General features: G+C 42.2%; 1 protein-coding gene across 1 annotated transcript in view; it reads left to right on the top strand.

Annotated features, from left to right (window-relative positions):
- LOC125454736 (A-kinase anchor protein 12-like) overlaps nt 1-27,841 on the top strand; it is a 93,072-nt gene that overhangs the window by 20,782 nt on the left and 44,449 nt on the right. Inside the window, exon 3 of the mRNA XM_048535861.2 lies at nt 26,941-27,058. Coding sequence (XP_048391818.2) covers nt 26,941-27,058 — 118 coding nt within the window. The remainder of the gene's footprint in view (nt 1-26,940; nt 27,059-27,841) is intronic.

Here is a 27,841-nt window from a genome sequence, read left to right as displayed (position 1 = left end):
AATGGCTATCTATGTAACAACGGTGACCACATTTTGAAACATTCATTGGTTGTGGAGAGCTTTGGGACATCCAGAGGTCATGAAAGGCATTACATCAATGCAAGCCTTCCTTTTGAAGTTGTCCTCAAGTGCAGTTTACATGAATGTGTAGATGGACTCCCCTTTGATCTGGCTACAGTGTACATTCTGAGATTCTTTGCAGCTTGTCTTGTTTACGCCTTTGCTTAAATTGCTGCCTTTGCAGTTGTGCCTAATGCTGAAAAAGGAGCTAGTTTGCACAATTACAACTTGAGAACTTTCAAAGGTTTTCCTTGACATTTTGAAGTGTTTGAATTTTGGCAGCACAGGCTAGTGGCTTCTGCCTGCCAGTTGCATTAACGATGAGATCTTCCTATTGCAGATGTTTGTCATTGGTGTGAGTCCCTTCTGGCCTGTTTAATTTAGGAGTGTTAAAAAAATCTACCCAGATATTGGTAAGGATGAGAACTGAGGTGACATTGGGCTGTTTGTATTGTGACTAAATGAGGAGGAACATGACACCCACCTGACCTTTGCCACCTCATTTAATTGTATAAGTTTGTTTAAAATGTGAAAAATAATGAACTTTTCAGTCCAGTGAATGAGGTTAACTGTTCATGGGCTGGTTGTGAAGTATTGGTTAGACACATCATCGCCTGTTTTCAACATGAAAGATCAAGTTTATTGTTCTGAAACCCAACCTTGTTCTTTTTTTAAGCAAAGCATTCTAAAGGTTAATATATGCCCCAAACATAGCACAGGCACTCAAAATCTGTGCATGCAATTAAAGGTAGAAGGAAGAATGTTTGGCTAAATAGTGAGCGTCTTGAGTTGAGTAAAGTCAGAGTTTACGACTGCTGGTGCTGTAGAGCTTACACCTTTGCAGCAGAAAGCATATTTTGATGTGAATGGTGTCTGGAGATGTTTCCATGAAAATTCCAAGGTGTTTCCTGCACAATTCTGTCACCTTGCAAGGATGAAGAAACAGGTAAAGGTGTACACAATGGAGGCGGTGCTGGCAGACAGCAGTACTTTCCCACTTGTGTAAATTTTTGCCTGCCCACGCCCAAGTACACACGGTCTATTAGGAATGTGACTCCTCTGTAATTGTCAGCAGAGGTTCAAAACTCCATTTTATATTCTGAGAGGGGGTTTAATGAAGCTGCTATCAGCGTCACTGTCGCTTCATTGTGCTTCTGTATCTCCAGCAATTTTTAAAATATTTCCTCTGTCCAACTGTTCAATTTCAGGCACTGGCCTCAAGTGCTTTTGTTAATAACACAGGAAATTGAATTTTTTTTTTGCAGCTTTTTGTCTCTGAGCTTTTCAGCCACCTCTGAGAAATGAAAAGTGGTAACATAGTGATGCCAATTGGCAGCCACTTTTAATCTGAGTCTATATCCCTTTTCAATGAAAGAAACAATGCCTCCCCAGCCAACCTGCCCAGCAGTGTCTATAGAATCAATCTCTCGCCCACAGCTCCTTACACCACCCCAGCTGCTGCTCTGCTTACAGAGGCCTCTCCTCCCAGCACGAGGAGTCTGTGCCCTGGTGACATTGCAGTGCTCTCAGCCTCAAGATAAACGTGCTTTTGTTTTCCTCGATGTGGCCCGTTTATTTTTGGGGGTTAAGAGCAGAGAAAGACTTGCATTTTTTTGTAACACCTTTCACGATGCACTTTGGTCACTGTAATGCAGGAAACAGAGCACTGTGGCAACGCCTGGAATGTTTTGGCCTCCCCCCACCCCCACACATTCATTTATGGGATGTGTGCCTTGCTGACTGCACCAGCATTTATTGCCCCTCCTTAATTGCCCTTGGAAAGCTAGTGAGCTGGTTTCTTGAGCCACTGCAGACTATTTGGCGTGGTTATGCCAACCATGCTTTTGGGGAGAGAGCTGCAGGATTTTGACTCTGCTACCGTGGAGGAACGGTGATTATATTTCCAAGCCAGGATGATGAGTGATCTGGAAGTGGTGCTGTTCCTGTGTATCTCCTGGCCTTGTCCCTCTAGATGGGGTTTGGAAGATGCTGTCTAAGGAACCTGAGTGAAATTCTGCAATGCATCTTGTCTATGGTACATACTGCTGCCACTAGCACTAGTTATGGAAGCGGGTGTATGTTTGTGGATGTGGTGTCAATCCAGGAGGTTGCTTTATCCTGGACGGTGTCAAATATCTTGTGTAGTTGGAGCTGCACTCATGCAAGCAAGTGTGGAGTGTGGAGTGTTCTATCTCACTCCTGACTCCTTCCTTGAAGATTGTGGACAGGCCTTGGGAAGTCAGGAGGTGAATTATTTGTGGCAGGATCCTTTAACCTGTGACCTGTTCTTGTAATCATGGTATTTATATGGCTAGTCCAGCTCAGTTTCCTGTTGTTGGCAGCCCTCAGGATGATGTTACCGGCAGGGGGGGGGAGAGATTTTGGTGAAAATATAGAAAATAAAAGCAGGAGTAGGCCATTCAACCCTTGAAGTCTGTTCTACCGTTCAATATGGTCGTGCCTGATCATCCAACTCATACCCTGTTCCTGCTTTCTTCTCACGCCCTTTGATCCCTTTAACCCCAAGAACTATATCTAACTCCTGGAAAACATTCCATGTTTTGGTCTCGACTCCTATCTGTGACAGTAAATTGCACAGGCTTACCACACTTTCTCTGGGAGAAGAAAATTGTCATCTCGGTCCTAAATGATCCCGTATCCTTAAACTGTGATCTCTAGTTCTGGAGGAGTTTTGATAGTCAGAAGAGAGAACTGGACTGAAAAGTCATCGGCAAAATAACTAGTGGGAAGATGAGGCGCTCTGCGTTCTGTTGTTAGGAACTGGAATGTTTGTTGAATCTCAGCCGTGTGGAAGCAGGCCATTTGGCCCATTGAGTCCAAAAAGCACCCGACCTGGACCCACCCCACAATCCGATCCCTGTAACCCTGCACTTACCACGGTTAGTCCACCTAGCCTGCACATCCCTGGACACAATATGGGCAATTTAGCATTGCCAACCCACCTAGTCTGCACATCTTTGGACTGTGGGAGGAAACTGAAGCACCCAGAGGAAATCCACATAGACGTGGGAGAATGTGCAAACTCCACACAGTTGCCGGAGGCTCAAATCGAACCTGGTTCTCTGGGACTGTGAGGCAGCAGTTCCACCTGAGAGAGGGTATGGAATCACGTAGCGTTTAATAATTTTAAAACACAGGTGAGCGGGTACTTGGATGAACTCCAAAAGAATGTTGTGGACAAACTGGAAGTAAGCACAACTTTTCAGAGACAGCATGGGCTGTGCATGCTTAAATGGCCTCTCATTGTGCTGCGAGTTTTTTTGTAGGATGTATGGATGGAGCTTTTAAGGATGAACCTTGACCAAAATCACTGCACCCCTCTCCAGATCTTCTTTGCTAAGACGCACTCCATTAGAGGTAGCTAACAGTCTCTTTCCCCACCACAGTGACCTGGAGGGGGCAAATAGGGGTGCAGGAAGAGCCTATCTCATCACCAGCCCTGTGAAGCTTTGGTGCTTGTTTGTAAGTTCTGGAGATGTGGTATTCTGCCATTGACTTTAGTAGTCTGTATGATGAGCTCTCCTTGCCCTGCAAGGCCCTTAGGATGACACGCTGACAGCTGCCTGATGGAATTTAGCACTCCAACAGTACCTCCTGTGGTACATCTAGAGTGTCGGCTGGGATTAAATCCTGGAGCCTATGAAGTGTGACTGATAAATAATTTTGGGTTGTTAAAGCAGGGTGTTGGCCAATCTTTGAACAGTGGCTGCACACAAGCTGTCTTCCTTTCTATAAAACACTACATTACATGATTGTGGTGTCAGGCAGTTGCGTGGGGAAGCTTAAAGGTGCAATGCACTAAAATAAATCAAGTGCATAATAAAATTAAAATTAGAATGTTTATATATTGGCACTGATAGAAATGCTGGGCACTTATGGTTAGAGGAGAAGGAGCATGTGGGTGTTGTTGATGGTACTGTGATTAGCTATACAACACAGTGTATTTGTGTGGAGCCTTTAACATAATGAAACATCCCAAGCCCCACACAGGTTATGTAACAATAAGACTGCAAGAAGTGGGAGTAGAAATAGGCCATTCAGGCTGTTGAATGGCAGAGCAGACTCGGTGAGATAAGCTGATCCTACCTTTTCCCCCATAACCCTTGATTCACTTTGTGGATTTAAACCTGTCTATCTCAGCCTTGAATATGCTTGATGACCCAGTCTCAGCAGCTCTCTGGTAAAAAATTCCATACATTCAGTACCCTCAATTCCTCATCATCTCTGGCTTAAATGTGTTACCTCCTATTCTAAGATTAAGGCCTCTAGTCCTAGACTCTCCCATAACTTTCCACATCTAACCTTTCACGTCTCCGCAGAATTTTGTGTCCCTAACATTCCATTTGGTTTCCCTATTACGTGCTGAACTAGTTATTTGTGATTCATGAATGAGGACTTCCCAAATTCCTGTTCTGTGGATTTCTGTAGTTTTGTCTATTTAAATAATGTATAGCTCCTCTCTTCTTTCTGCCAAAGTGCATAACTTTACATTTTTCCTACATTGCATTGCATCTGTCAAGTCATTACCACTCACTTAACCATCTACTTCCCTCTGCAGACTGTCCATCCTCACCAATTGCTTTTTGATCTACTTTTGTGCCATCTGTGGTGATAGCACATTCAATTTCCTCATCCAAATCATTAATATGTATGTTCCTGATATATACCGATGTGTGATGCCGAGCCGCATAGGGAGATATTAGGCCAGTTGACCATAGGTTTGTTCCAAGTAATAGATATTAAAAAGCATCAGAAAGGAAGCGAATGAAGTAGTGAGGTGGGGAAAGGGAGGGTAATTACTGACCTTGACCCTAGGCAATTAAAGGCACACACAACAATACTGAAGTAATTTTAACGTTGGAGATGCAATAGAGGCCAGAAGTACTACATAGAAGGGGCTTGAGGGCTAGAAGATGTTACAGATAGAGGTGTGAGGGCATGTTGGTCTTGCTAAGTAACAGAATGCTCAAACTGAGGTGTTGCCTGACTGGGAGTAAATATAGGGGCACTAGGAGAACAACACTTCTGCAAGTTTAAAACATTCTGAGACTTTGTTTAAATCTCATTTTCATTCCAGACAATCTGTTTTGACATTCCTATGAGCAATGCTGCTCCAGCAATGCTCGAAATTGCTGGGTAAATCTCTGCTCAGTGACTGAATGTGGTCTATCTCTCGCTTTGCGCAACATTGCAAATGTTTTACTGGGATGAACCCACCCATGCCCCCAAACGTCTCCTTGACTGGGCCACCTAAATACTCCCTGACTACAATATTAAGTGAAGTGTCACACATGCCAGCTGAGGGACTGTGTGGAGCTTATTTTAAAGGGTGAAGTGTGTGCTCTTAAAAGCGTTCTGGCAGGAAACATTCATTATACACGTGACTATGTGCACTTGTGGATTGTTTAAAAGAAATCCTTAAGCCTGACAGTGCTGTGAGGAATGTGTGGGTCATCTCATTACCAGCAATCTGCAAAATACCCATGTAAAATAGTTCTCTAATTAGAATGGCTCTTGATCAATGTTTGCTGATGATCTTGCTGATCATGCTGCACCAGCAGAACATAGCAATTGAGTGTGGAATTCGCATTCTCTTGTTTAAATCATATCATGGCCTGGGCCCCCTCTATCCCATGTAACATCCTCTAGCACTACAACCCTGTGCTCCCAGTTCTGGTCTCTTTTCCCATTCTATATCTCATGTCCCTGTGAAAGGCACTGGACGCAATTTTACTGTTCAAGACACGATATAAATGCAGAGATAGTAAGAACTGCCGATGCTGGAGAATCTGAGATAACAAGGTGTGGAGCTGGATGAACACAGTAGGCCAAGCAGCATCAGAGGAGCAGGAAAGCTGACGTTTCTGAAGAAGAGTCTAGGCTCAAAACGTCAGCCTTCCTGCTCCTCAGATGCTGCTTGGCCTGCTGTGTTCATCCAGCTCTACACCTTGCTATCTCACTATATAAATGCAGGTGGCTGTTGAAGGAGATGCATGTTGCTACATACATTGTGTTGCTTCCTGATCCAGACCCATGTATATCTCTGTATAATATTTGCCCTTCGTATTGAAGTCTCTCCATGTCCTTGTTCCACTGAATGTTATGGTCTCCTCCACCAGGCCAGGTCGAAAACTTTTTCTGGCATTGGGCACACCATTCACCCCACCAATGGGCACATGCCTTGACCTATGTGGGTGTCACACTTTGAAAATTCCTTTTCTGTACCTCCTCCTAAAACTTTGAAGCTTTCGGTGATCTATCCCCAGAAACTCCCTTCAGCCTGATGTCCATGTTTTTCTTTTCTCTTCCTCTTGTTCTTAGTTGTTGTAACATTTTGATTTAGTCACAATTGCAGTCAGAGAGATATACAGAACAGAAACAGATCCTTTGGTCCAACCAGATATATAATAAATTAATCCAGTCCCATTTGCCAGCATTTGGTCCATATCCTTGTAAATCCTTCCTATTCATTTACCTATCCAGATGCCTTTTAAATGTTGTAATGGTACTGGCCTCCTCCACTTCCTCCGGCAGCTCGTTCCAAACATGCACCACCCTCTGAGTGGAGAAAGTTGCCCCTCGGGTCCCCTTCAAATCTTTTCCCCTTTCGCTTTAAACCTGTGCCCTCCAGTTTTGCACTTTCCCCCACCGTGGGGGGAAACCCCTTGGCTATTCACCTATCCATGCCTGTCATGACCTTATAAACCTCTATGGCCACCCCTCAGCCCCCAGTGCTCCAGGGAGCATAGCCCCAGCCTATTCACCGTCTGCCTATAGTTCAATCCCTCCAACCCTGGCAACATCCTTGTCAATCTTTTCTGTGCCCTCTCAAGTTTAACCACTTGCTTAGTATAACAGAGATCAGAATTGCACGTGGTATTCCACAAGGAGCCGAACCAGTGTCCTTGTGGAAAGTGTTTTGATTTTTGTTGGCAAGGTGGCTCGGAGGAGATATCGGGTAAGGTCAAAGGCAAAGAATAACCCTCTACAGCTGTTTTGAGGAAACCCTGCTGTCTGCTTCAGGTGTTGTGGGAGGGGGAAATGAATTTCTGAGAATGGCCATCAAATGCTGTGCCCTGTCTATTATATAATCACGACAAGTCATTGCCACCAAATCAAACTGATAGAGGGGGGAAAATAAAACTTTTTTGGCTCAATCGGATCAATTATTCAGATTTGTTGTGGAATGCAGAAAGCTTGATAGATAAAACAAGTGACATTAGTGCGAATTCAGCTCAAAGGACAAGACACACAGATGGCTACAAGTTGGGTGTGATTAGAAGTTTAAAATTTCCATGTTGCAAGACCCTGATAAATGATTGGGACAAGAGGGGCTGTAGCAAAATTGATCAAAGTCAATCATAGCAGGATAACGAATTGTGAAGCTGGATGAACACAGCAGGCCAATTGGCCTGCTGTGTTCATCCAGCTTCACACTTTGTTATCTTGGATTCTCCAGCATCTGCAGTTCCCATTATCACTGATTCAATCATAGCAGGAAGCAGGGACAGTGTGCACTGGCAGTGGAGAGAATGGGGTACAGCAAAGGATTGAGACCCATTCCCAATTCACCTGAGATTGGAGAGTGCAGCATAAATCGAGGGAGATCGGTATCTAAAACAATGTGGATATAGTGGAATATTTTAATCACTACTTCTGCTTGGGAGAAGCAAAACAAGAGCAGAATGGCTCATGTGGATAAGGGCAGTGAATTTCCAGAATGTTCTGCGGAACTGTTTTTGAACAGATTGATAATGGGATGTGCAGAATTAGTGGTCTAGAAATGGATCAGAAATTGGACAGCCAACGAATGTCCATAATATGATTGAATTGATCATTTGGAGGATTAGGGGTGGTGAGTAAGAGACTTGATTGTTAATTTAAGCCAGGTCAGTCATTATCCCTCTGTTTAAAATAAAACAAAAAAAAGTACGCAGTTAGGCAACTGTAAACAGCAAAACAAAGTGAGATAATGTTAAGCTTAAAAAATTGCCAACTGGAAGGAGAGTAGAATTTCAGCTCATAGTGCAAAAAGCAGCATCAACTAAGGAAAGTCGCGAAGGGCAACATTTGCAAGGAATATTAAAATTTAGCAGAAGTTTTCTATGAACAAATAATAGGGAACGTTAGACAGATGCTAGTGCAATTACGAATGTAACAAGGAAATGAAAGCTTGTTAATCTAGTAAATAATATCTATTATGCCTCTGGATACTGAGGTCTAAATACCACTTATGTGGTATCCTAAGAATAAATCAAAGGAACTTGATTTGATTTTAATTTTAAAACTGACAATGGATGAGATTTCAAATCTTCCAGGGCTCCATCTGAGGCTATTATGGAGATTTTAAAGGAAAGTGAAGAAGCTCCCAGTGAATTGCTCACAATTTTCTCAGGTTTCCAACATTGGGGAATTGTGGATTCTGGGAAAATAGCAAAAGCAACTTCTACTTGAAGGGAAAGAGAGGGATAGCCACTAACCTGCAAGTTTAATACCAGTTATGAGGAAGGGCTTGTAATAGACGTACCACTAGCAGGGGAAACAATGACAACACTACTTGAACAAGAATGACCCCGGTGAAGCCAACTCCAAGGACACAATGCTTAAACTACTGGACCGATGTCTGACCACCCACTTCACCTTCAATGGCCAAACATACGAGAAAATCAACGGGACACCCATGGGATCGCCTGTCTCTGGACTCATAGCAGAAGCAGTGATGCAAAGACTGGAAAGGATTGTCCCTCTGCAAATCCAACCTAAACTGTGGATACGCTACATAGTCAACACCTTTGTCATCATTAAACAGACCAAATTAGAAGAGAGACGCAGACTCATAAACAAATCCCTCACCAGAATTAAATTCACCAGAGAGGAGGAGAAGAGCAAACAACTCCTATTCCTGGATGTTGTAGTGGAGCGCAAGACAAATGGGGAACTGCAAACAAAAGTACACCGAAAAGCCACACACACTGACTGGGTATTAAACTTCAGTAGTAACCATTCCAGAACACACACACACAGCTGCGAGTGAACACTATTTAAAAGGGCAACAACATGGAACTACGCCAAGAGGAGGAGGAATACCTCTTCCAGGTGTTAAAGGATAATGGATATCCAAAGAAAGGGGTCAGGAGATGCCGACAGAACCAGCATCAGAAAGATTCTACGTGCCCCGAAACAATCTCACTACCCTACATTAGGAACACGTCAGAATTCACCACAAGACTTCTACGACCGCTGGGCATCATAGTGGCACACAAGCCCACATCAACCCTACGACAAGTGCTCACCCGAGCTAAAGACCCACTCGCCACCATGGACAGGACCAGTGTCATCTACAAGATCGCCTGCAGAGACTGAGAGAAACACTACATTGGATAAACGGGAAGGAAACCAACAACAAGAGTACATGAGCACCAACTGGCTACAAAAAGACGCAACCAATACTCACTCATCTCAATCCACATGGACAAGGAGAATTAGGACTTCAACGGGTCAACACCAAGATCCTGGGACAGGCTAGGCAGAGACAAGCACGAGAATTCCTGGAAGCCTGGCACTCCATGAAGCAGGCTAATAATAAACACATTGAACTCAACCCCATGTACATTCCAGTACGGAGGAAACTCTGAAGTGAGCAATCCATCATAACATACCCCAGAGTTTAAAAGCTAGGTGGGAAAACACACTGATGCTTCATCAGAGGCTGCACTGAGGATGTTACCAAACACTGTAACGAAACGTCTGTGGAACAACAAACCAGCTCGGCGAGCCAACCAACCTCAAAACATCCACAACCCGAGCTACAGATCCACTCCAAAACCTTTAGAAGGGCTTGTTAATGTTTCATAGGATGTGGATGTTGCTGGCTGGGCCAGCTTTTATCCCTTCTTCCTAATTGTCATTTTCAAGGTGATGTGCTATACTCTTGAGCAAAAGCAGTCCTTGAGGTTGTAGGTGCATTCACAATGCTGATAGGAAAGGGTTCCAGAATTTTGGCCCAGTAATAGTGACATTATTCCAAGTAAGGACCTTTTCTGGCTTGGATGGGAACTTGAGTGCATCTGCTGTCTTTTTGTCTTTCTAAGTGGTAGAGATCAAGGGTTTGGAAGATGCTGCCAAAGGAGCCTTGGTGAGTTGCTGCAATGCATTTCGTTGATGGGGTACAATGCTGCCGTTGAATTCCTCATGGATTTGGGTGTCTGTCAGTCAGGCCTTATGATGTGGTATACATCTGACCTGCCAAATAGAAGCATTCTATTTGAGTCCTGATGTCAGTTTTTGTGGATGGTGAGCAGATATTGAGGGGTCAGAAGAAAGTTACTTGCAGCAGTGTTCCTACTTTCGTGCTCTTACAGTCTCGTTTTTATTGGCTGGTCCAGTATAATTTCTGGTTGATGGTGATCCCCTGGAAGTTGTAAGATTGAGAATAGGCAGTGGTCCTTCTTAGCATTTCTTTGTAGCCAAAAACTTTAGGAAGTTTATATCAATTGGTTGATTGGTGGCTAGTCTGGCCTGTCCATTACTTTCAGATTCTTCCTGACAACTTAGGTGAAGGGGGCCAAGAGTACGGCAGCTAATTTGCCTGACACAGGTAGGAAAGTGGGTTCTGAAAAAGACATGAGTCTGCAAGGGGTTACAGATTGGTTCAGTAAGTTAGCAAAGATGTAGCAAATGGGATATGATGTGAGGAAATGGAACTGTCCTTCATGGCTGAAGAATTTAATAATGCTCATTATCTAAATGTTGAGGGCACTATGAGCTCAAATGCACAGTAAATTTAGATTTTCTCGTTTTACAAATCAAAGGCAGGTACGACAAATAATTGGAGAAGTTAACAATGTTTGTGAGGGGAATTTGAATACAAAAGTAGCTGGTTATTCTTTGTTTAACAGTAGATCTCATCTGGAGCACTGTGTATTGGTTGCCCCTTTATTGCAGGCTGTAAATGCATTTTGAAGCAGTTTCAGAAATGATTTACTCGACTGATACATGCGATTGACCAGTTGCCTTATGAAGATAGTCTAGGCTTGTCAAGGCAGTCCAGTAGATATGACTTGGTTCAAAATGTAAGAGACTGAGGGGTTTTGACAGCGTAGATGTGGAGAGGATGTTTCCTTTTGTGGGGAAAATCTAGGACTAGAGGCCACTTTTCAAAATCAAGGATTGCCCGTTTAAAAGGGTCTTAATTCTTTGGAGAACACACCTTCTCAAAGACAGTAGAACTGGAGTCCTTGAATACTATTAAGTCAGCAGTGAATTCTTGGGCAAAGTGATGCAGGGTTATTGGGAGATGGCAAAATATAGAGTAATGGGTCAGCCATAATTGTGTAGAATGGAGAAGGAGGCTCAGAGTTCTAAATTTGTATCTTTGTGTGTAAGGGCATAAAAAATCAAAGACTGCCAAATAAAATTGAAAAACAGACCAACCAGCATTCAATCCATTTGAGGAGTAGGCTCAAGGGGCTTAATGACTATCTATCTCTTCTTTGTCTATTATTGTCTGATCCTGCATGGAGCTGAATTCCGTTTTAAGTTCTTAACTCCCACTGCTTTGATCCTGTGATTTACTACCACTTCCTGATAGGTCACCAGAGAGCTGAGTGTGACCAAAGAAGGCAGCTGAGTACATTGCAGAGCAGCTGACTGGTTAAAACCCAGCAGTCCTGTTGTGGCAGCATTCATGGTAACTGACTGTCAGGTTAACCTGACAATGCATTTGCCTGTTGCACCCTGTAATCCCATGCTGGAAGCCCGTAATGCATGGTTAGCTCCTGAGTAAGGTGCTGCTCTTTGAAATTGGAGTGTATCTAAATGGGAGAACACCAGTTTGGTCACTAATTCAATTGCCATCCCTCAGCTCAGTGGTGGTAGATATAATTTCACCTGTTCTGACATTTATTAACCTAAATTCCACTTGATAGCTTTATGAAAGCTAACAGTAAAAATTTTATCACTGGTGGATTCTATTTTCCATTCTATTTGAACGAACTCAGCTGTGTTTTTCAATCATTTGCAAGACCTTGTGGTAGGCTGCTCTTGTTGATCCAGCATTTTCCTAGCTCGTTTAGCCTCCAGGCTTTTCGCTGACTTGGCTGACACTGTAACTGCCCTGAAAAATTTTAAATATTTGAGTTTATGCCTCACTGAGGGAGTTACAGGCCAATCCCCATTTAACAACCTGCTCTGAAAACTCTGGTCACGTTTTGACAGTTGGGTATCAACGGGGGGATGAAATCTCTAACTCGTGTCTCATCCTTGGAGATACTAGCATGGCATTGACCCTGTCCCCTGATCTTTTCTTTGCCACACAGTCATGTTACAACTTATTACTCAAGTTTGAGAGTACCGATTGACTGAAATGAGTTATTAGCATAATTACTGAATAGCACAGTAATCTTTGTTCTCTATGCCCCTATTAATAAAGCTAAAAACACTAGCTTTATTAACTGTTCTCCACCTGTGATACCACTTTCAATGGTATTATGCATAGATCGTTGAAGATGGCAGGGCGGGTGGAGCTGCCAGTTAATAAAGCATTTGTGTTTATGGCATTATTAATTGGGGCATAAGAGTACAAGAGTAAGGTCAGGTTGAACTTTAAGAAGATACTACCTCGACCAAAGCTGGACTACTGTATATAGTTTTGAGTGCCATACTGTGGGAACATTGTGAATACGTTGGAGAGCGTGCAGAAGTGATTTACAAAATTGGTTCCAGGGATGAGAAAATTCAATTATGAGAGTAGTCTGAAGAAATTGGAACTGCTCTCCTTGGAGGGGAGGAGACTAGATAAGTTTTCAGAACCCATGAGCACGCTGAATCAATAGGATGAGACAGTTCCCACTCAGAAATAATGAGATGGCATCAACTTAGTGATGTGCAAACAAATTTGAGGAGATGTGAGAAGAAGCTTTGTTCCAAACAGTAATTAAGGTATGGAATGTACTGTTTAAAAGTTTGGAGGCAGGTTCAATTGAGGCATTCAAGAGGGATTAGATGATTAACTAGGGGAGAGTCCTATGGAGAAAAGATAGGAGATTAGTCCTGTATCTACAGCCAATGCATGTATGATGGGCTGAATGGCCTATTTCTGTGCTGTAACAATTCTGAGATTGCATCTACAGAGGCATAATACCCAAATGATTTGTTTCCATAGTAAATTGAAATAACAAAAGTGTGATTTTTGCAACAACAAGTCCAACAATACCCTTGCCTCTACCACTAAAGGTGTGTGGAGATGATATTTGTTTTCTGCCCCATTTGTTCCTTTGTTTTTGGGTTATATTTATTTATAAACAAACAGATGGAATTCTACAAAACCTTGTTCATGCGTGTCACCGAAGAAGTAACTAACTAGTTTTTGTTGAAAGTGCGGATCCAAATCTGGGCGTTTATTTTCAAAGGACTCATTTATAATTAGGAAGTGGGTGAGTTGACTTCTGTTTTCAGAATTTTGAGTTTTATTTAGAATTGTATGGGCTGTCTCAGCTGCTATGGTGGAACTTACTGTAGCTGTCAAAATGTGAGCAGAGTTTTCAGGGCAGGTTGTTGGATGTGGATTGGCTTTTAGCCCCTTTGCTGAGAGAGGGTTTCTTTAGTGATAGCATCAACCAAGTCTCAGAAGACCTGGCAAATAATTTTTTTTAAAATGTGGGAGAGATGTGCACATTGAATGCTTTGTCCACCAGTTTGCTGTGAATTTGTTCAAAAACAGGAATAATGTATGAAGGATCTGCTTCAGCAAGACCTAACCAGAAGGGATGAGTTTAAAGTGACAGGCCAAACAACATAGTGAGCCGCTACAATATGAAAAATAACATCTGAACAAATGGCAGAGGATTAAATAGAAGCTTTCAAAATAGAATCCGACAATACGGAATGAGCTGCCAGAGGAAGTGGAGGAGACTGGTACAATTACAACATTTTAAAGGCATCAGGATGGGTACACGAATGGGAAGGGTTTAGAGGAATATGGGATTACGTCAATTTAGCACATCTGTTTGGCATGGGAGAGTTGGACTGAAGGGTCCGTTTCCATGCTGTATACCTCTACAACTTAGGAGTCAGAGTTATACAGTTCAAGAATTGAAAAGGAAAATTTTGCAGGGATTTGAGATTAATTAAATAGTGTCATGTGAGAGCCAGCATTAATGTGCTGGGCTAATTAGCCTCTCTACTGTGTACCATCCCAGATTTACTGAGCTTCAAGAGCAGATTTGCCAGTATTCTGATGCATAGACTGTTTACACTATCCCTGGGGTTGGATGCTTTATATTACTTCTAATATTGGCTTGAAACCAGCCTAAGTGGCTGAAATGAATGTTTTATGTGGCTGCATTTATCAGCATGGTAAAAGGTTGAAACGGGCTAGGAGTAGGCACTAAGAGAAATTATTTCCCTCAGTGAATGGAAAAGAGCTGCTTGGAGCACTCAGCTCGGAACTGTGCCAGCTCTTCAATTGGCACTTGGTACTGTAATCCCATTTAACCCATACTTTTATATTCATCCTTTCCAAGAGTTGACCAGAGTTTAACAGTAGCTTTCCACGAGTCAGAAGGTTGAGGTCGAACTGCTTCTGTAGTGGGGAGCACTGCACTGTTGGGTGCCATTGTTAACTTGCCTTTCCCCTTGGATGGAAATGAAAACCCTGACTGCATTACTTTGTAAAGCAGTAGTAATTAACCTAATGTCGGGCCAATATTTTTATCTCAACCAGCATCAGTGAAACACACTATCTAGTAATTATCTAATTGCCAGGAGCTTGCTGTGCACACAGTCCTAAGGGATTTCCCACAATAAAACAGTGGAGGTCATAGTCCAGTGGTATATTGCTGAACCAGAGACCCAGGTACTGTTCTGGGACCCTGGGTTCAAATTGTGCCTCAGCAGATGGTGAGAATTTGAATTCAATAAATGCCTGGAATTGAGAATCTAATGATGACCATGAATCCATTGTCAGAAAAACCCATCTCCTTCGCTAAAGTCCTTTCGGGAAGGAAACTGCCATCTTTATCTTGTCTGGACTGCATGTGACTCCAGACCCACAGCAATGTGATGACTCTTATTTGCCATCTGGGGTTGGCAATATGCTGTCATTGACATCGATAAATGAATAAATTTCACTTAAGTGCTTTGGTTGTAAAGCACTGCAATGTCCAGCGGTTGTGAATGGCACTGTATAAATGCAAGTCTTAATTATTTTGTTTATAATTGTTGCTTTCACTGTTTTCTCCATAACCACTCATGGGCATTCCTTGTTCTTTTGATGGAAGCTTTTTCTAAAAAAAAATCTAACTTTTGCTGTTTAATTTCTGCAGTGAATCCTTAGTCTGTAATTTCTTTGTTCCTATGAGTTAGCAACTATTGCAAATCATTCCCTAAACTTCTCAAAACCTTTTTTTGTGATCTGAAACACCGTTAGATAATCAACCTTTTCTTTTCTTTTGTTCCAACTCAGAATTCCCCATTACTTTATCTCCCTGTTCACTACACCACTGCTACTGTTCAACTTCCCCAATTTACATCGGTGTCCATTTTCAATCCTGTGAAGTATCTTGCGACCTTCTCCCCTGGAGACTGAGATTAAAGTAACGATTCAGTTCATGTTAGAGCCTCGCAACCAGCTGATGATAAAGAAAGCTTTCAATCCTTTGGTCCTGGCTGAATTTGAAACCATGTCCTGTAAGTGGCACGCAGGTGGGTAACTCACTGCTAAACCTTCCCCAGCCCCCAAAACCATGCAAGATCAAAGAAGTCCTCTCCTCCATGGTACACAATTCTGTTAAATCTGTAATACGCGGGATGAGAGGAACAGCCCAATTTAATGGTATCTGGAAGTGGACAGCATAAAACAAGATTGGTTTTGTTCATCTTGCATGCACTGTGAGAAACAAGGTTATGAAACCAATCTTTGTCCCTAGACAGATTTGCATATTCTTACACTCAAAACCTCTTTGAAGAGGTTTTAAAACTTGATTTATGATGAAAGTTACACCAAAAGAATATAAAACTGCAATTTTTGTTCTGCAACCTGACTGAACACACTCAAGATTATATTTTTACAATGTCTTTAATATGTGTAGTAGTTTACAAGAGTGTTATAAAGGAAATTTGACACTCCTGTCACAAAAACTGACATTGGGAAGATGGCCAAGTGTTGGAGGCTGAAAATTTTCAGGAATATCTTTTCTACCACCCTTTCTTCCTTTTAAGGTTTCAGGAGTGACTTCCCAGGCTCTGGGTTCTAAGCAGCTGAAATACGTGGTCCCTGATGGTGGAGAAGTTTAAAAAACTGGGGATCCTCAAGGGGCTGGAATCAGATAAGTGCAGATATCGTGAGTGGTTTTTGTTTGCTTCTGATACTGTTTTTAACAGATTTTTAAAAAAGAAATTGGACTTTTTATTTCTTTACAGCCTTTTAAAAACAGCAACAGATGCAAACTGCAAAAAGTAAGAAATGGCAGAATGTGGTATTCATTATTCCTGTTGATTTTGGAGAATTTACAGAACCTTTGCCAATACTTCCCTTTTTTTAAAAAAAATGAAGATTTCAAGTTTTGGATCAAGGCTCAATATTTACATTTTTTTTCTGATTTAGTGCAGAGCTAGATAGCAGAATCAGAGCTTCCCTACTGTATGGAAGTAGGCCATTTGGCTCACTGAATCCTCCAAACAGCATCCCACCCAGATGTGCCGACCCCCCCCCCCCACAATATACCTGTGACCCTGCATTTCCCGTGGCTAATCTACCGAAACTGCGCAATATGAGCAATTTCGCATGGCCAAGCCACCTAGCTTGCACACCTTTGGACACGGGGAGAATGTGCAAACTTCACACGGTTACCGGAGGTTGGAATCGAACCCGGGACTCTGGTACTGTGGGGCAGCAGTGCGAACCACGCTGCCACCCAGGTCTCAAGTTACATTCAAACCATATGAATTAAGAACAGGAGTAGACCATTCAGCCCTTTCAGCCTGCTTTGAGATCATTAGGGTCATGGTTGATCCGATTTGTGGCCTTAAATCCCCCTACTTGCAATAACCTTTAACCCCCATGCTTGATGAGAATCTACCTCGGCCTTAAATATTCAAGTCCCCTGCTTCCTCCACCATTTTTAAGGAGAAAATTGCACAGACTTGTGACTATCAAACAAAAATTTGTCTCCTCACTGGTTTTAAATTTTTAAACAGTGCCCCTCGTTCTCGATTCCAACTTAAGAGGAAACGTCGCTCACATCCTCCCTATCAAGACCCGTCAGGATCTTTACATGTTTCAGTCAAAGCACCTCTTGATCTTCTCAGCTCCAGCAGTTATAATGGTAGCCTATTCAATCCTTTCACGTGAGAAAACACACTCCTCCCCCTCTCACATCCAGGTATTAGTCTGGTAAACCTTCTCTGAACTGTTTCCAGTGCATTTTTTTCCTTAAGTGACCAATACAGTGTTCCAGATGTGGTTTCATCAGTGCTTTTGTGCAACTAATGCTTAAACTCCTATTTTTTTGTGTTGAGTTCCTCTTGTGCTTAATGATGATTCTTTTACTCTTACTCTTCCTAATTACTTCCTATATCTACCCACTAACCTTTAGTGACTCATGATCTGACATCCAGACCCTCCTGCAACAAGAGCTTTACAATTTCACTGTTTAAATGAGACTTAATTCTTTCGGCCAAAATTAGCAATTTCACATTTTCCCTAAATACTGCATTGGCCAGATCTTTGCCTGTTCGTTTAACCTATCTATGCATTTTTGTAGCCTTGTGCCCTCTTCACAACTTATGTTTACTGACAATGCAGAAAAGTACTTGCCACACCTTCAGTCCCTTTATCCAAGTTACTGGTATCAATTGTACACAGTTGAGGACCCAGTTCCGATTCCTGTGACACCCCTCGTGTTAAATTTTATAAACTGATAAAGGCCCACTTAGGCATGCCATTGGCTGGCTAGCAGGAAGACCCTCTTTCAACCGGGCCAATAAGATGTACCTTGTGCCGTTTCAATGTATGAAATCTAAATGCAATATATAATTGGTTTCTTTATTCACAGCATGTGTTGCCTCAAAAAACACATCATGTTTAGACAATCTATTTCTCTTTCACAAAGCTAGGTTGACTTGGTCTGATTACCTTGACCTTATCCAAGTGCCCTGTTATAACTTTAATCATATCTTCTAACATTTTCTGCATGACATGCTAAACCTACCAGTATTTTCCTGTTTTCAGTCTTGCTGTTTGAATAACTTAGTTACATTTGTCTTCCCGTCTTGATGGGATTGTCCCAGATGCAAGGGTGTTCTGCAAAATTTAAAACCAACTATCAACCATCTCACCAGCCACCCCTTTTAGGATGAATTCCATCATGACTTGGACACTTGCCAGCCCTCAGCTCCAGCAATTTATTCAGCACCACTTCTTCGGCTGAATTTCTTGACATCCCCATCCCTTTACCCCCCTCCATTTCCTAGTTTGTCACTGGCTCTGGGATGTTACTTGTATCCTGTTTAGTGAAGACTACAGCTGTTTTCTCTCCCACCCCCCCCCCCCCCCACTACTATTATTGCTAATATCATCATTAACTAACAGAGCCACTCTTTCACCCCCCCCCCTTTTTTTTCCTAGTTTCTTGTAAATGTCCTATACCCTTCAGGATTGCTGTCCCAATTCATGTCATCCTGCTGCCATGCCTTTGTAAGAGGCTACCAGATTATACTTAATCATTTCTATATTTGTAGTCTTGTTCATCTGTTTTATTTCAAATGCCATGTGTTCTTAGATACACTACCACTTTGAGTTTGATCTTTCTACTGTGTACGGTTAAAAAGATGTAAGAAGGCAAAAAGGGCTTGCATTTGCACAGCACCTTTCAACAGCTCCAAGTTATGCTAAAGCGCTTTGGAGCCCAGATGTAATTCGAAGGGAATTCTCTCTTTTAAACATTTCTGCTACTCTGCTCCTTTTTAAAGCACTTTTAAAAAAACATCCTACATACTCTGTCCGAACATCTTTGCCGTTGACCCATATCAAATTTTGGCTGAAATGCTTCTGTGAGGTACTTTTTTTCTTGTTTTCCCATCTTTAAAGGTGCTGTATAAATTCAAATAATGTTGGTGGCCTAGAGACCTGGTTAATCTGAGGTCCTCTCCCAGTGTAGTACTGCTGCACCCAGTTTGACATCAGAGCCCTCTTCCCAGCCCTGCAAAGCCAAATCTGGGGAGCGATGTGAATCTTACCCACTGACTTGCTTGTGCTGCTGAAGATAGACTGAGTTCTACTTTGTATTTGAGTTCAGTGTCCTTTAATCTCCAACTGTACTTGGTCTGAATTGGGTTGTGTGCAGTTCTCCTAATGCACTGGGAGAAACAGTTGTATACCATGGATGTCACAAGGGTCATGGTGTGGTGGTGCTAGCAGTGAGAGTCCAAAACCAATCTAAATGTTTGGAAGGGAAATGAGTGTTTAAAGAGAGAATGCCTTGAATCTTTTTAAAGGTACAGTGGTTGAAACCTAAAGTTGGTGACTCTCTTTCAAATGTTAAATTATGTCACATTGTGATTTCAAGGTTAAACATACTCTGCTTTATTTTGGAGTTTGCTTGCAAGAGTGGAGTGTTGACAAATATAATTATTACAGTGTGTGATTTTGTGTTTGAGATTTTCTGACAGGTAGAGAAGTTACCTTGCGTTTTGTTGAATGAGATGCTATCTCTACAGTTGCTTTCTCTGTAAAGGCAGGAGTAGGATTTCTGAACTGACTTTTTGCTTCTCCTCTTCAACGATGCTTGCTTGGTAAGGTTGAGAATTTATTCTGAACTAGCACTGCACAGGCAAGAGAGAGTGGCTGTTTATTTAAGCCTTTTTTTTGTTCTATACTTCCACATTTGAGCTCTCAATTAATTTCAAAATCTTTGGTCACCTTTTCAGGCTTGTCCTGTTCTCAATGGGATTTTTTGATGGTTTGCTACAGTCTCAATGGGCGCACACACAATGATAGAATAGCTCAGTTTGTTTTTTAAAAAATGTCTTTTAAACATTCATGTCTGCCCTGCAATCTGGCGATGTCATTGCTTATGATTAGTTGGGCTTTTAAATTGGTTATAATTTAAAGAATCCAGAATGTGGAACTTCTAATTTTAGAAAACTTACTGCTGTCTGTAGGTATTTAGTATCCAAGATGGATTGCGCTATCACCAGTGAATATCTGCCCAATTGGTTACAGGTTCCAGATATAAAAACAACAAATAGCATGTCTTCAAAACTAGAATTTGGTAATGTTGACACCCCTAATTGAAACTCTTCTTAACATTTCAGTCCTCTTGTGTAAAATGTATGTCTCCAGATAGGATAATGAAATCCCTACAATGCAGAAGCAGGCCATTCAGCCCATCAAATCCACACAGACCAACAAAGGGTATTCCACCCACAGTGGCTTCGTGAGCTATGAGGTGAAGCTGTAATAATGATTGAGGAACCTGGACTGTCCAAAAGGAAACCAGTAATGTACAACTTTGACAGATTGGGGAAAATGAATTTGTGCATTGTAAAAGATAAAAATGTTTGCCTCATGTCGCCCATGTTTATTGAGAAGTAAAATGGGGCATTTGAAAAACAACTATGCACAGTAAACTGAAGGAAATTTTCCCATTGAACAGCATGCTTTGGAAAAGGGAGACTTAATGAGTTGAAGAGATAGTAGGAACTGCAGCTGCTGGAGAACCCGAGACAACAAAGTGTAGAGCTGGATGATCACAGCAGGCTAAGTGGCATCACAGGAGCAGGAAGGCTGACGTTTCGGGCCTAGATCCTTCTAGGCCCGAAGCAGCAGGAAGGCTGATGTTATGATATCCACATCCAGCTCTACACCTTATTACCTTTAATGAGTTGAAGGTTGTTTTAAAAGCTCGAGTCCTTTGATTAAAAAAACGTAGCAGCAAAATAAGGTGTTCACTGAAGCATGACTTTTGCATTTTGCCATCTACTGGAAAAGCACATTGTTGCTTTAATTACTTTGCATCTGCAAACAATGACTTTTGCTGCTGACTCTTTATTCGACACTTTAGGGACACCGAAGAAGTAATAATGGCAATCCAGAGCATGTCACTTAATGTTTCCACAGTAGCAAGACAAAAGTGGGATCTTTGCCTGAAAGGGTCTTGAGAGACTGTATGTTTCGCACTGCAGGTCTATGAATTTGTTGACATAACTGAAGCCTGGCTGATTGTTGGCTTGTTTGTTTACGTTTGTTTACGTAGTGTTTAAGTGTGTAGCAACTAAACAGTATCTTCTTTCTCTTCTTGCCCCCTAAAGAGAGAACAAGGCTTTGAGGGTATCTACAATGAATTCAAAAGGTATCTGCTTGTAAAGCATTCTAATCCAGAAACTGATAATTCCCCAGCCATATTTGGTACAAATGCAGGCTTTGTTGCATTTTGCAGAAATTATCCCCTCCCCCTTTTTTTTGGGTCCACCAAGCAGTTATGGTTGTAACCTCAATATGAATAAGAGCACAACTTTTTAAATCCTTTAACCAGTGAATTCAAGGCTACCTGCCACAGTTTTAACACTAATCCTCCATTCGAATGTGAGGCAGTTAAGTTGAGGGAAGGACATACAAAGATTTTTTTTTAGAAATAGTGCCTGAAGTCATCACTTTCCTTTTAAAGTGAGATAACAAAGTGTGGAGCTGGATGAACACAGCAGGCCAAGCAGCATCTTAGGAGCACAAAAGCTGACATTTTGGGTCTAGACCCTCTGATACAACTTTCCTTAAAGTAATGAAGGAAGGTTTCAGTGAGCAGTCTGATTGTGGTTGCCTGACCTTGGGTTCCTTACAGACACACTGTCAAAGCTGAACAAGTTGAATTGTGAACTGCAGGCAAAGGACAGAGCCTTGTGACCAGTGCTGTGAATACATTCAAACTGAAACTGGGATCGTGCCATGCACCATTTTAAAAATAAAATACTGTGTTACTTCCTGAGTCTCTAGAAAATACTAGAAAGAAAGGTGGTTCCACCCAGAGAACCTCCGGTGCGTATCTGACGGAATTAGCAGAGGAATTTGAGAGACAAATTCAGGATTAAAATTTGTAGCAAATTGTCATGTTTGTCTCAAACCCATTCCTTAAGTAAACATTTGTGGGCTGGCTACCAAATTCTGTCAGGTGTTTGACCTGTGAAGCTGTGGTGTTGATGTGGAGATAACTGTGCTAATTGATGTTTGGACTTTCAGCTCAACTCAGGACAACGCTTTGAGAACGCAGACAGAAAAATACCTTCTCCTATAGTCCTGTGTGCTTTTTAACGTTGACTTTGATTCAACATGTCTCTGTGAGAGTGTTCTCCCACAATTGCAGATAATCGAGCCCTAGTTTCATACTCCCACTACCATATATACCGTATAAAACCTCAAACTAAACTTAGACTTCAAGGCTGTGGCAGGTAGTGTGCAGTCATGTGTACCACCATTGAGCTTTAGTGAATAGAAGACACAATAAATATTTCTGCATGGTTCATGATTTTATATCACCAAAAACAAACTTTTAATTCTATATTTTCTTCAGGATAGAGCTTGGATTGTGCTTAAGGCCGCTTATCCACTTTAAAGGTTGGAGATCTTGCTATAGGAGATTAGAAATGGGGTGAGGCTACACTCTGAACTAACACAGATAACAAGCCAGTCAGGAAGATCCTTTTCGTTTTCCTGTAACATCCAGCTACTGCTTGGCTTTTGGATCCAGTAGAGTGTTTGGTTAAACTAAAAACAAACAGCTGGAGAAACTCCTGTGGAAGAAAATGTTTAATGTATTGATCCGGTGACCGACCCTCCTTCAGAATGCTCTTCTGATGGAGTGTAGCTGGATCTGAAATGTTACCTCTGTTTTCTCCACTGATGCTGCCAGGCATATGGAGTTTCTCCCAGCCATTTGTTTTTGTCTCAAATTTCCACAGTTCCTTTTTGTTTTTGTGCTTGGACCATTTGGTCAGATGTGCTACCTACAACATTTAAGCTGCCCTCACCCAGTTTAAGCCACAGTTGGCATATTAAGCGCATGACATCGGAGGATGTTGGAACCGTGGAAAGGGGGCAGTGAAGATTCTGTAAGGATGTTAACAGTGAAGGGGCAGCTAATTACACTTGGCCCTACATGAGGCCAGAAAACTACGGCCAACATGACTGTGTGTCACCAGTGCCTGTCAGTCAATCATCATGCCTTGCACTCCAGTCCAGGTCATCTCTTGCTCTTTTGAGGTCCTGTATAAATGGAATTGCTAGGCCAGCTCTGGGGCCAACCCATCACTGCTGTCTTCTGCCTGGTGTTGTCCGTTCTATTCCCTCTGGCAGAGGTGTTCATTCCCAAAGCTGGAATAGGCATTTGCTGCTAGCCTCTGCGTGCTCGCTCTCTCTCTCTCTCTCTCTCTCTCTCTCTCTCTCCTCCACGAAATCCCGTAGGCAGCTTTGAACTGTCTGCAGTGGCATTCTGGGGATAATACTTTTAAGGTACAGTTGGGAAGAAATGCTGACACTCAATTATACATAAGGTAATGTGTTCTGAGAGGTCTAGCGGTTTATGACAGACGTTTCATAAAACTGAAGGGACATGGTTAACACTTCTGAATTCTTTCCAAAAAAAAAGACTTGGACTACTGACACACACGTATAACTTTTAAAATGTTCTTTGCAGGCCTTTATTTATGTCCAAACAAAAGCCAAAACTACTGGGAAAACACTGGTCTGGCAGGGTCTGTGGAGAGAAAGCAGAGTTAACACTTTAGGCCCAGTGACCCTGCTGTAAAACTGTATTTACATTTATGTAGTGTTATGGACAGCATCGACATCCTGATCCGTCCAGCCTGAATTATGAGCTGGTGAAATGTAATTTGCAGCAGCCCGTTTGTGCACCGCAAGTTCCCACAACAGGTAATTACAGCACCACAGTGATGTTGGCTGACTGATAAGCATTGACTTGGACACCCCAGGGAAAGGCATACCACCTGACAGTGCAGTACTGCACTGAGGTGTCAGCCTGAGCTTGTGCTCAAGTCTTCAGCGACATTTGAAAGCAGCATGGCCTTTTGATTTGGTGAATGTGTGACCCACTGAATGGCTGGGGCCTCAAGTTTCTTATTGGATCTCCAGCTCTGCGCATGACTTGAGATTAACAGCTTCATTCTTCGTTTCAACCTTTCATGCTTGACAATTTGATGTTAATCTGTATGGCTTTTCACCCCTTGTCACCATCACTGCCCATCCTGGTGCAGACTTGATGGGCAGAATGGCCTATTTCTGCACTGTAGGGATGTTATGATTCTATGTTGATTCTGGACCCACACATTGGCTCTGAACTACCTCCTGAAGTGTCTCAGCAAGCCATCCTGTATCCAGAAAAACTTGATGGGCAATAATTTCTGGGCTTGGCAGCACATCACCCACATTCCAGGAATCATTCGGGGGCGGGGGGGAAGATAATGTACAGCTTCAGCTACTTACCCAGTCTTCCCTGCAAATGATGCATTGGTCTCTGCCTTGAGAGATTTGCTGTCTCTGTCTGTCCTGATTTTTATCAAATAAAAACTGATATTTAGCAGCTATTTGTCACACACTAGTGGAGGAGACGAGATGTGCTGGGTGCCTTTTGAGGCAGATTGCAATATGCCAATCTTATCAATAATCAGGAGCCTGAATGTCTGTGGATCCCTGCATTTAAAAGGGAATTTTTTCACTTTGGAATCAGGCACTCAAAGGTCCAGTGGCCCCTAAGGGATTTGTCAGCTCTCTATCTTAAAACCCACCTAAACAATGGGTATTGCTATACTCTGCTGATTTATATGTCCTCCACGCTCAGAATGGAATAGCCTCTGTTCCACCATCAGTTGCTCTGAGTCCTTGGTGTTGTTTTTACAGAGGGGCTTCTGTTAATGGTTTAACACTTCAAAGAGAGAATCTGTCCCCCTCTTCTAGACCAAGACAGACCCGAGTTGCTAGAATTTAAGCAGCAGGCTGAATTAAGGCCAAAATGAATGATAAAACCGCAAGGTTACTGAAGTAAACATGAGATTTGCTTCTGTGAGAGAAAAGTAAGGGCAGTATTCAAATCCATCTTGCTATGCCTGTGACTAAATAAGGCCCCAACTTGTGTAACTGCACCTGAAACTGGTTTAGATGTTTGTACCTAGTTCTGGTTAGTTGAAGATTTAAGCTTAGTGGGAGGAAGAAAGGGCAGCAGGAATAGTTTGTGTAATCCCAGCTATATGTTAGCTCGATTTGTTCGTTGGATTCTGTGCTGGTCCTTTTGTTCCAGTTTGATTTCTTGAAAATTTTGCTGTCAATAATCTGGGTTGATCAAGTTTGCTAGAGAGTGCAGAATCATAAGCATGAATCTTGTGGCCTGTTGTGCACGTACTAGCTTTCTGAAAGAGCTATCCAATTAATAGCAGTACCTGGAAAGACAACAGGAACATGGGGCCATTCAGCCCTTCAAACCTGCTTGATCGTTCAGTTGAATCATGATCAAGCTGTACATCAACTCCATTTAACTCTCCTTAATTTGAATTATTGTTGTCACATGTACCGGAGTACATTGAAAAGTTGTGTTTTGTGTGAACTACAGGCAGATCATAACCATACGAAGTCTATTAAGATAATAGAACAACAAGGAATACAAATCTTCACTCGATCGGGGGAACAGAGTTTTAGGTCTCCAATACAATTCTTGTGGAAATTGCCTTTTACCAATTTCATTCTTTAGACTAATGTTAAGATCCTATTCCCTCATTTAAAAACATGTATTAGTTTTTGTGTATCTACTTTATCAAATTATTTTTAATGTGGTTATATCAGAGTATACTTTAGGCAATGGAAACAAAGGTTATGTAACCTGCTGCTCACATTTTATCTCTTCAATCCCAGTAGCGTTTTCATGCCTGTACATTAATTTCAAATCAGTCCCATTTCCTCCTTGGTATTTGAATTTGCTTCTGTCACCTTTTTTCTTGAGGTGGAGCCATTCACCATCTTCATTAATTGTTACAATCTATTTAAATTCTCCGTTCTTCTCAAGTTCTCTTGCTAATTATCTCAAATTTGTGTCCTGTAGCTTTCAGTCTCCTCCTGTCTCTGAAAAATATTTCTCCTCATCTACTTCATTGAAAGCTCTCATTAGGATATCACATTCCCTGCATTCAGACTTGAATACGGATGGGCGTGAAAAGATCAGAGCATCTTGGAATGTAGACTATGTCATTTGAGTGTATTGGTGTCCTTCAAAAGATTCGCTGTTTCTCTTAGGAACGTGAGCAACATGATAACAGGAAGAGGCTATCTGTTCCCTATGGCCTGCCTCTTCCAGTCCTGATAACCTTGTGCGTAGATAAACTTCTCTCTCCACCCCTGCCTAAAAGCACAGGATCCCCTAGCTGGGAGAGGCAGATTATAATCATGTGGTGGGAGGTATATGGAGACTTTGTGCAAACAGAGGGCATTTGGCCCATTGAGTCTGCACTGACTCTCTGAAGAGCATCCACCCTATCTCTGTAAGAGCACATTTACTGTAGTTAGCTCATGCAGCCTGAACACTCTGGATCAATTTAGAATGGCCAATCCACCTCGGGTGAAGCAGGACCTATTCTTTAATATTATTCTGACCACTTTTTAGGTGATGGAGAGTGGCCTGGGATTGCGCTGTTTTCTTGGTGATCCTGTTGTTTTCCATTTTTGTGTAAGGTCATCTGTACCCCTTCCAGACGTAGGTCGTGCTCTCCCTTGAAGGAACGGGAATGTTTGGGGGAATGTTGTGTGTGTCATGTTTAAGTTGCTAAGCTAAAATGAATATTTCCCCCACCTCCTTCCTGTTTCAACAGGCTGCTCAGAAGAATGGCCAGATTTCTGGAATTCATAGCAATTCAGAGGATCAAGAGCCACCTGATGGAAAAGTGGAGCATCTGAATGGGCTCCAGGAGGAAGCTGTTCCTGGCGAAGGTAAGCTAGTGAGGTTTTGTTCTGAGGGTTGAAGGAAAAGCATTGTCAGAGTTAGTCCATGCTGACCATGTTCCCAACCTAAACTAGTTCCACCTGCCTGCATTTGACTCACTTTCTTCAATCTTTCCCATTCATGTACTTATGCAAAGATTTTCAAATGTTGTGACTGTATCTGTATCTGCCACTTCCTCCAGTGGTTTATTCCACACACAAACTGCCTTGTGTGTAAAATTGCCCATGTCCTTTTGAAATCTTTCTCCTCTCATCTTAAAAATATGCCCCTGGACAATTGGAGGCAGCTCCATGCTGTAGTGGGTGAGACCTTTCGCTATTGTGTTCAGGCATTCAAATTGTCCCAGATTGGATAAGCCTCTTGTTTCATGGCTGTAAGTGCTGCGTGTTCTTTTTTTAAAAGAAAAAAATGAAGGGACAGAATCATTTCAGTCCCCAGTGAGTGCGTGCCCACACACGCACTGCTACTCTGTTAGTTTTATGGCTGGCTTTAGTATTTACTGGTGAGAGTCGGTGTAAAAGTGGTGGAGGATGCGATTTGGCCTTTTTACTTGGACCAGAGGCATTTTCAGACAGTGAAGTCAGCTTTACTGTGCATCAGCTCCTTGCTGGATTTAGCCTGGGGACTGCTTTACAGGGTACTGGAAATGGACAGGCATCATTGCTGACATAACATTCCTCCCCCAAACACAATCCCCTCCCTCCGTCTCCCCGCTTCCACCCAATGCACACCGTTATGTAAGAAAATGAAGACTTGCAATGGGGGAGAAA

The sequence above is a fragment of the Stegostoma tigrinum genome, chromosome 9 (assembly GCF_030684315.1).
Source record: "Stegostoma tigrinum isolate sSteTig4 chromosome 9, sSteTig4.hap1, whole genome shotgun sequence".
NCBI lineage: Eukaryota > Metazoa > Chordata > Chondrichthyes > Orectolobiformes > Stegostomatidae > Stegostoma > Stegostoma tigrinum.
Note: the sequence above shows the minus strand (reverse complement) of the source record. Positions and strands in the feature narration are given on the sequence as shown.